The sequence below is a fragment of the Anolis sagrei genome, chromosome Y, assembly GCF_037176765.1.
Source record: "Anolis sagrei isolate rAnoSag1 chromosome Y, rAnoSag1.mat, whole genome shotgun sequence".
Classification (NCBI taxonomy): Eukaryota; Metazoa; Chordata; class Lepidosauria; order Squamata; family Dactyloidae; genus Anolis; species Anolis sagrei.
This window is the reverse complement of record NC_090035.1, coordinates 62,712,477-62,722,917: the sequence shown is the minus strand read 5'-3', so window position 1 is coordinate 62,722,917 and position 10,441 is coordinate 62,712,477. Positions and strand designations below refer to the sequence as shown.

The following is a 10,441-nucleotide window of genomic DNA, read 5'->3' as shown; positions in this document are numbered from 1 at the left end:
CCCAGGCAACGTCCTTGCAGACATCAATACTCACACACCAGAAGTGACTTGCAGTTTCTCAAGTTGCTCCTGACAATGGAATAAAAAACAAACAAACAAGAGTACCGGCTTCCCAAGCAGGTTATTTATGAGCACAGCAATGGCCTCTTCTCAGAGAGAACTGCGCTGCAATCCCCTGGAGAGGGGAGAGGTCACAAGGGCTCTGCCCCACAGCAAGGTGGACAGAGGCACCAGGATAAGAAGAGCAGGCCTGCTCTGGGGCAAAAAGTAGGCAGCCTGTTCCTTGTGTGGGGACTCTGGCTGCCCATCACCCCTCGAAGGTGAAGACAGAGGAGCCTCCACCAGAGAGGTCTGAACTGTATCCATCCATCCATCCAGGGTCCCACTGCCAGTCTTTCCAAGTCCCTTCCTCCCTTCAAATGCACCCCCCAACCACCACTTTCCAAGTCGCACAATGCATAGAAGGCCTGAAGGCATTTTATTAATGGCATTTTATTAAAGGCATTTTATTAATGGAGCAAAGTGAGAGGTCCCCTCCAAAGAAGACGACAACAAGGAAGCAAGGAGAGCTGGGTCTGTCAGAGCATAGGTTTCCGCTGACCTTTGGGAAAGAAATGTGACTGGAGGCTTTGGCCAAGGGGTCATCCCTGGTCAGAAGGGCCCTCGGACATTGGTGCATGGTGGAGGTGGGCGGAGGCTGCAGATGGTAGGAGGGCAGTACGCAATAATGAATGCGAGGCGCTTCCCTGCCTGCAAAACAGAATGGAGCCCAGGGCTGCCCGTCAGCCCCCATTGTGGTGCACAGAAGCGAGACCTTTCTGCAAAGAGAAGGAGCCTGAGGATCCAACGCGCACCAAGCCCACAGAGACATCAGCAAAACTGGAGTTGTTTACTGCAAAAAGCAGCCTCAAAACCAAAGACAGGAACCGTAACAGAAGCTCGTTGACCAGTTCATCAACAGGCCCAGGCCTCCAAACCAGCTCCGAGCAACACAGTTAGGTCGCCAATCCTTCTCTGGAAACGGAAATCAGCTCCTTCGCCGAGGCACAAAAAACAGAATTCTTTTCCAGGTATTGTCACCACGAAACCAAGGACGACATGGAATGCTTGCAATTGTGCTCAACTAAGCCACAAGATGCAACGCTCTGGGTTTCGGCAACTTCTTGGCAACCGGGAACTGAATCGGTTTAGCAACGTAACACTGAGCCGGTTCCAGTTCAGCCGCAGCGATCCAGGCCTGATGTTCTCTGAGGGGGAAGTCCAAGCAGCCGCCGAAGAAGAAGGCTGGGTCAGGGCGAAGGTCATCAGCAAAGCAGAAGCAGCCACCTTGCTCCACCCACTGCCCAAGGCCATTCCTCTCCAGGGGCAGCAGCCCAGGGCAAGGCCTCCTGTGGCCATGGAGGGCCGTGGAGCCCCACCTGCCTGCAATCTGGGTGGCCACCATCTTGGCTGCCGCCCCGCCTCAGACGGCGCTCCTAGGGGTGCCATTGTGAGTCACTGTCTTCAGGCCAGGGATATTGGCCTGGTGGCTGCAGGCCCGGTGGGAGGAGAGGCCCACCTCAAACACCTCATGGATAGCTTTCCGGAAGCAGTGGAAGTTATAGTCTATCAAGCCTACGATGGAAAAACAAAGGGGGAAGAGATCGTGAGGAAGAGGGGGGGGGGGGGTCTGAGGATAAACCAATCCAAGAAAACACCCAACAACTGCTCTGCAGAGCTCCGACGTGCATCCATTCGCACCGAGAGCTCATTCACAGCACCCGGGGTAAGAAAATATAGTCCGCAGGCACCTAAGGCCTCAGACCCTGGGAAAGAGGCCCATTTGGGGACGCAGGGGAGCCTCAGCCTGCCTCACCTTTGCGCTCAAAGTTCTCTTCTCTCAGGATGCAGACCAAGGCCAGGAATTTTGTCACCTCTTTGAGGTACAGGACGGTCGTATTGTTGAGCCGGATGATGGCCATGGATTCCTTGTCATAATCACTTCCACTTCCATCCTCCTTCAGCCTGCAACCGAGGGGGAGAGTGGAAGGCAGCTGCTAAACCATAGAGATGGGGAAATTGGGAAAAGGGGAAAAAGGGACTGCTCAGGGCTCCCTTTTGTTCGGTTTCATCCCTGGACTGCACGAGTCTCTTGTGTCATCAAGCCTCCAGTCCTCAATGAGTAGCTTGACTAGAAATAGGTTTAGGCTGAGGGATTCCTTCCCCACATTCCTATGCATGTTTACAAAAAGGGCTTTGTCTTTCCTCCTCCTGCCAGCTACTGCCTCCTCCACCACCCCGAAGATGTAGCAATGGAATCTCTGTGAGGGAACTTTCTTTTTAAAGGTATTTTTATTGTCCTGGGCTGGCCATGTGGCCATCTTCCATTCTCTCTTCTGCCTTTCCTTCCTTCCAGAGAGGACGCATTTTGCCTCACTCTTTAGGCAAAATTTAGCTGCATGGATTTTTTTATTTTTTACTTTTTTACCTCTTTGAAGATGAAACTTAGTAAGCTAGTCAGTTCCAAGACCTTTTCTATCTATAATGTTTTTCTTTTACTCCAATAAATATTTTTGAACCTAAAAGTTCTGGTTCTGCAATCCTGAGCCATCCTAAGGAATAGAAGCTTATTCCAGCTCATCACGTATAAGTTTTCGCTGGTTATGAAGTTTACTTCTGATACTCTGCTGTATTTATGGCACCCCAACTAAGGGTTGTTTTGAACCTAACAGCAAAGATTCCCCAACACCTTAAACCCTCAAAGGCTGGAGAGAGCCTTAGGGCACCCTTCCCTTATTAGTTCCCTTCTTTCCTCAAGGAGGGCCTGTGTTTGCATCCAAAGGCACAGACTGCCCCCTTGGGCTACATGATGCAAAGCCATTATTGTGGGAGTTGAAATCCAAAATGCCTGGAGGAGGGCCAAAGTTTGCCCATGCCTGCACTAGATCCTTTGTTGTTGTTCATTCGTTCAGTCGTCTCTGACTCTTCATGACCTCATGGACCAGCCCACGCCAGAGCTCCCTGTCGGCTGTCACCACCCCCAGCTCCTTCAAGGTCAGTCCAGTCACTTCAAGGATGCCATCCATCCATCTTGTCCTTGGTCGGCCCCTCTTTTGCCTTCGACTTTCCCCAGCATAATTGTCTTCTCTAGGCTTTGCTGTCTCCTCATGATGTGGCCAAAGTACTTCAACTTTGTCTCTAGTATCCTTCCCTCCAATGAGCATTCGGGCTTTATTTCCTGGAGGATGGACTGGTTGGATCTTCTTGCAGTCCAAGGCACTCTCAGAACTTTCCTCCAGCACCACAGCTCAAAAGCATCGATCTTCCTTCGCTCAGCCTTCCCTAAGGTCCAGCTCTCACATCCGTAGGTTACTACAGGGAATACCATGGCTTTGACTAGGCGGATCTTTGTTGCCAGTCTGATGTCTCTACTCTTTACTATTTTATCGAGACTGGACATTGCTCTCCTCCCAAGAAATAAGCGTCTTCTGATTTCCTGGCTACAGTCTGCATCTGCAGTAATTTTTGAGCCTAGAAATACAAAGTCTGTCACGGCCTCCATGGTTTCTCCCTCTATTTTCCAGTTGTCAATCATTCTTGTTGCCATCATCTTGGTTTTTTTGATGTTTAGCTGCAACCCGGCTTTTGCGCTTTCTTCTTTCACCTTGATTAGAAGGCTCCTCAGCTCCTCCTCGCTTTCAGCCATCAGAGTGGTGTCATCTGCATATCTGAGGTTGTTAATGTTTCTTCCAGCAATTTTCACCCCAGCTTTGCATTCATCAAGCCCCGCACATCGCATGATGTGTTCTGCATACAAGTTAAAAAGGTTGGGTGAGAGTATGCAGCCTTGCCGTACGCCTTTCCCAATCTTGAACCAGTCTGTTGTTCCATGGTCAGTTCTGACTGTTGCTATTTGGTCCTTGTACAGATTCCTCAGGAGAGAGGCAAGGTGGCTTGGGATGCCCATCCCACCAAGAACTTGCCACAATTTATTATGATCCACACAGTCAAAGGCTTTAGAATAGTCAATGAAGCAGAAGTAGATGTTTTTCTGAAACTCCCTGCCTTTCTCCATTATCCAGCGGATATTGGCAATCTGGTCTCTCGTTCCTCTGGCTTTTCTAAACCCAGCTTGAACATCTGGCAACTCTCGCTCCATGCAGGATCTTGAGCATTACCTTACTGGCATGAGAAATAAGGGCCACTGTACGGAAGTTTGAGCAGTCTTTCGCATTTCCCTTTTTTGGTATGGGGATATAAGTTGATTATATATACTAGACACTTACAACAGGCAAAAATAGGGGCCACAACAGTCCTACAGGAATTGGGACACGCCCAGTAGGTTGCGGAACCTTCAAAAATCACTCCAAAGAGTCCCCTCTGAAGGCCTTCTGAGCAACCACTGCCATGTCCACAACAGATCCAAGTGCAAGGCACTGACCTATAGATGCAGGAGACATCGATGACCACGTCAATCATGTCACAGCAGAGTTCATAGGACTGCATATCAACCGGGGAGCTGTCTGTGGCAATGTAGATCTTGCTCACGACGTCAAAGAGGAAAGCTTTTTCAATCCCTGAATTCTGCAAAGGAGAAGAGGAAAACACAGATACAGATGTGCAAGTGTCAGCTGGGAATGAGAGGAAAAGGGGGGGGGGGCTTTGCTCCTGGAAAAACTCTCTGGAAAGAACTGCCTGTTTGGGGAAAGATTCCTCAAAATGGTGCCACTTATGCACTCCTCCTTTACAATGGGCACCGTGGCCTTTCAAGACCAAAAGCAACCCGAACACATTCCATTCAACCCGTGTAGCAGTCTAACACTAAGTTCCCAAATGCCTACTACTACTACTACTACTAATAATAATAATAATAATAATAATCTATATAAATAAAAAATGTAATGCTCGTTTGGGGGATTAACAGAACTCAAAAACCACTAGACAAATTGACACCAAATTTGGATACAAGACACCTAACAACCCAATGTATGTCCTTCACTCAAAAAAATGAATGTCATTTGGGAGTTGTAGTTGCTGGGATTTATAGTTCACCTACAATTAAAGAACATCCTGAACCCCACCAATGATGGAATTGAACCAAACTTGGCACACAGTTCTCCCATGACCAACAGAAAATACTGGAAGGGTTTGGTGGGCAGTGTCCTTTGATTTTGGAGTTGTAGTTCACCTACATCCAAAGATGACTCTGGACTCAAACAATGATGAATCTGGACCAAACTCTACACGAATACTCAATATGCCCAAATGTGAACACTGGTGGAGTTTGGGGGAAATAGAATCTTGACATTCGGGAGTTGTAGTTGCTGAGAATTACAGTTCACCTACAGTCAAAGAGCATTCTGAACCCCACCAATGATAGAATTGGGCCAAACCTCCCACACAGAACCCCCATCTCCCCAGGGCGAATTCCAGTCACAATAAAGAAAAACATTCAATGCCTGAATATAACAACTAATAGACACGTAATAACAAAAATTAAACTCCACAGCATATAAAAACAAATTATAACTTATAAAATTTAATCAACCTATTATATCAGACATAAAAATAAACATAAAACATAAAAACAGAAAAGCATCTATTTCCCAGAGTCAACAGAGTTCCTTACAGCTATACTGTAACAATATAAAACCCAACCATATGAATAAGGAAATGCTACTTACTGATATGAAGATATTCAGCAGGTTTTCTAACGTTGGTAACTGCGGAATGAGCTTTTGTACCACTTTACTGAAGGCTTCAAATATCGAATGATCGTAGATGCTGGTCAGGTAAAAGCTACAAGGCAGAGACCAAGAGTCAACCCCTTTAGAGGACCCCTCCTTCACTAGCTGAGCGGAAAGCAGCTGCACCGGAAGCATCCTGTCAAACTCGGCAGCCTTGGGGTCCGTTTCAAAGTCACATGCCTCTTACAGTCCTCTCTTGTCCTTTGACCCCTCATCGGACCTCCAGAACGGGCCCCCATTGCACAAACCAAGGGAAGGGGGCTGCCTGTAAGGAAAGAGGAGGAATGTCCCCCTCCCCACTATTGGAGGAAGCAGCCCCTCAAGCCTCCTCTATGTGAAGTTTGTCTATTTTATTAGTATGTCATTTTGTAGCCTGAAGTGTATGTCTTGTTTGTAGTTTGAAGTTGCCTTGTCTCTTTGTATTAAAGCAGTGGGAGGGGCTGCGATCCTATGACTGACAGTTTGGAATGTTCAGGTTTTTTTTTAAATGGAATGACTTAGAAAAGTCAGTTGAGCTTAAAGCCTTGTTAGAGAATGTCAGGTTGGAGCTAGAGGTCTTTAGTGTGCAAAAGCTAACGCTACAAGCTAGTAAATTGTTGAGGCTTGTGTTTCCTTTTAAAGTGAGCTCTTATTGAGGAGAGCTGTGTGGAGCAGCATAGTTCATGAAGAAACAGAGTTTATGAGTGTCAATATAGAAGCTCTCCAATTTTTTTGAAGTATTTTAACCCTCAAAAGAAATGTGCCTGTATCATTAAAGTGTATAAATAAACAAACAATGTTAAAATAAGTCTTTGCCTGCCTAAAGCATCAAATAAACTCAAGGAATACTCCTCTCAAACTCTGCTACCCCTGATGGGTTGCAATCCTAACAGGTCGAGGTCCATCCATTATCCCCAATACCCACATTCTGCATTAAACTGGTAGAAAAACTTCTGCTTAGTCCCATTCTCCATTTTTTTACTTGATGTTGGTTACTACTCCCAATCTCCTCGTCTACAAGATCTGCACAGCAAGAGGCACCAAAGCCCAGAGTGCTTCCCTAAAACCTTCATGAGCATCATGAGGAAATAATCTGCTGAGAAGTAGCAGCCAGCAATGAAAGGACCAAGGCATTGACATCTTTGGCCCATCCCCTGTTCAGATATCAGCCAGCATGCCAATGCCTTAAATCAAGAAACAGCTTCCTAAGATCTACAGATATACTCTCAGGTACATCTCACCAATCAAGAGTCCAAAAGTGGCAGGCTAAAACCCAGAACCTCAATCTATGGCTGATACTGGATAAGAAACTCCCTCCTGGGCACACAGAAGACTGGGCAACTTGGAAGGTACGGAACAGACTGTGCTCTGGCACCACAAGATGCAGAGCCAACCTTAAGAAATGGAGCCACAAAGTGGAGCCCATGATATGCGAGTGTGGGGAAGAGCAAACCACAGAACCCCTATTACAATGCAACCTGAGCCCTGCCACATGCACAATGGAGGACCTTCTCACATTGACACCAGAGACACTCCAAGTGGCCAGCTTCCGGTCAAAGGACATTTAACATATTGCCAAGTTCTTTGTTTAAAATCCATTTGTGTTTTTAAATGCATTTTAACTGTATCCTCAACTGGCTTCTGACACGATAAATAAATGAGGAAATGATGTCATTCAGGCACATAATGATAATAACAACAACAATAATAGAATGGTGCTACTGTGCTACTCTGGCAAGAGTGAAGACACAGGGGAACAAAAGACATTTCCATCTTGTCTTCTGCCTATATTATGTTGGGAGGTCCCTCCCACCTCTGACACCAACTGCTGCTCTGGCCAGATAGAGGGGAGCAGAAGACATTTCAATCTTGTTTTTACTAATAACATAACATAGTATATTGCATATACATATATTTATATATAATGTAATACAATATAATACAATATAATACTAGTAACAATAATACAATATTATAATTATGATATATTTACATTACATGTAATATTACTAATAATATTACAATATAACGGTGTTGTGCAATATAGTTATAATACTTATATTGTACTATGCTTTTTTTTGTCGTGTCAGCAGTGACTTGAGAAACTGCAAGTCGCTTCTGGAGTGAAAGAATTGGCCACCTGCAAGGACGTTGCCCGGGGGATGCCTGGATGTTTTGATGTTTTATCATCCTTGTGGGAGGCTTCCCTCATGTCCCCACATGAGGAGCTGGAGCTGATAGAGGAAGCTCATCTGCGCTCTCCCTGGATTTGAACCTGCAACCTGTAAGTCTTCAGTCCTGCCAGCACAGGGGTTTAACCCACTGCGCCACCGGGGGCTCCTTGTACTATGCTAATAATATAATATATTGTATGAAAATATATTCTGTAAGCCGCTCTGAGTCCCCTTTGGAGTAAGAAGGGCGTCATATAAATGCCGTACATAATAAATAAATAATAAATGGCAATGGTAACCCTAGCACAGGTCTGGGCCATCTCCCTCCCACCAGGTGCTTTAGACTTAAACTTCCAACATTCCTAACAGTCTACCGGCTCTTTGGAATTATTGTGGTCCAGGCCTGGCTTCAAGGCCTCCCACCTGAGGTGCAGCTTCTCCAGCCCGGCGTCTCCCAGGTCGTCGTTGGCCCGCTGGTGGATGTCCCTCTGTGTCTCGATCTTGTGGTCGTCGGAGAGGCCGTCCACTTTGTGGATGAAGACCTCGAAGTTCATGTCGGGGTTGATCTTGTAGGCCTTGGAGACGGTGATGTGGAGCCGGGTCAGGGCCTCCATGTAGTCGTCCTGCAGAGCGGAGGAGAGAACAGCGCAGGCTTGGGCCAACTTGGGCTCTTTAAGTGTTTTAGTCTCCAACTCCCAGCATTCCTAACAGCCTCAGGTTCCTTCCTTTTCCCCCTCAGCCGCCGGCTGTTAGGAATGCTGGGAGTTGCAGTCCAAAACACCCAAAGGGCCCAAGTTGGCCCCAGCCTGTTTCAGAGGGAAGCCCTTCTAGGAGAGGGGTCTCCCACACGCCCCGCCCTCTGAACCTGGGCGTCGATGACGTAGATGAGGGCCCCGGTGCCCCGGAAGATCATCTCGTAGTCGAAGGCCGGGTCGAAGAAGTCCATCTGTCCCGGGAAGTCCCAGATCTGGAAGTTGACGAAGGAGCTGCTGGAGACGTCGTCCTTGTAGATCTTGTTGGTACTCTCGAGGAAGAGCGTCTCGTTGGGCGACATCTTGTGGAAGACCACCTGAGAGGAGGAGGGGGGCGGGGCGTAGGTTGTCAGGGCAACCGTCGCCTAGGAGACGGCTCCCCGCCCCTCACCTCCTCTCTCTCTCGCACCTTCTGGATGGAGGACTTTCCGCTCCGCCGGAGACCCATCAACAGGATCCGGGGCTGCTTCGAGGCGTCTCCCGCGCCGCTTCCGCTTCCGGAGCCCAGGCCCAGATCGATCCCCGCCCCGCCCGCGACGTCGCCCTCTTCCTCGCCGTCCTCGTCCTCCTCCTCCGGGGCCCCTCCGCCCGTCACCCCGCTTCCGCTTCCTCCTCCTACTCCTCCCGCTTCCCGATCATCCTCATCTTCCTCTTCCTCCTCGTCGGCGCCGTATCCGAAGTCCTTCGGGAAGGATTCCCCCGCCAAAGCCGCCGCTCCGGTTTCCTCCACAGAAGTGGAAGCGCCGCCGCCGCCGCCCGTCCCCGCCAAGGAAGGCCCTCCCGGGCCGAACTGCAGCGCCGCCATCGCCCGGGAGCAGCAGCAGCAGCCTAGGCCCTGCCAGCACTTCCGGGTCGACGCCGACGCCCCCTTCTTCTCCCGGGAAGCAAGGCGGCGACGGCCCGGAAGTCTGTCCCGCCTACCTTTCTGCGCATGCGCCCCATGGGAGACACTTCAGGAAGCGTCTCAGAGCCGTTTCCTCGACAGAGGATCCATTCATAGAATCCTAGAGTTGGAAGAGACCTCGTGGGCCATCCAGTCCAACCCCCTGCCTAGAAGCAGGAATATTGCATTCAAAGCACCCCTGACAGATGGCCATCCAGCCTGTTTAAAGGCTTCCACCACACTCCGGGGCAGAGAATTCCACTGCTGAACGGGGTTCTTGTACGTTTTCCGGGCTGTATGGCCATGTTCCTGAAGCATTGTCTCCTGACGTTTTGCCCATATCTAGGGCATGAATCCTCAGGGGTTGTGAGGTCTGTTGGAAACTAAGCAAATGGGGTTTATATATCTTTGAAATATCGAGAGGTGGGTGAAAGAATTGTCTGCTTGAGGCAAGTGTGGATGGTACAATAGGCCACCTTGATTGAATATTTATTTACGACATTTATATGCTGCCCTTCTCACCCCAAAGGGGACTCAGAGAGGCTTACAAGTTATATCTATATACATGTAATGTTTGTTTGTGGGATTAACATAACTCAAAAACCACTGGACGAATTGACACCAAATTTAGACACAACACACCTATTCCGTCAACAAGAGATCATCACTCATAAAAACACTGAAAAACACAGCAGAAAAGATTTAAAAAGCAAAAAAACCAAAAATTACATTACAACGCATACACAAAACCACATAAATAAACACGAACACACATATATACACACATATATGCATATACACACACAAAACACATACACAGAAAGAGACAAGGAAGGATGGAACCAAAGAGCAAAGAAAAAGAAACACATAGAGAAGGAAGAAGGGAAAGACAAAGAGGGAAGGAAGGAAAGAGTACATTATACTATT

At 48.0% G+C, this 10,441-nt stretch overlaps 1 protein-coding gene across 1 annotated transcript; it reads right to left on the bottom strand.

Moving 5' to 3' along the window:
* Nucleotides 1-476: 476 nt before the first annotated feature.
* LOC137095220 (ras-related GTP-binding protein C-like) lies at nt 477-9,776 on the bottom strand. The gene is given in 9 exon segments (XM_067461621.1): nt 477-1,614; nt 1,856-2,004; nt 4,421-4,563; nt 5,664-5,778; nt 8,303-8,502; nt 8,745-8,948; nt 9,041-9,454; nt 9,456-9,548; nt 9,550-9,776. Coding segments are annotated over 9 exon segments (1,494 nt in total). The 5' UTR covers nt 9,574-9,776; the 3' UTR covers nt 477-1,462.
* Nucleotides 9,777-10,441: the final 665 nt, after the last annotated feature.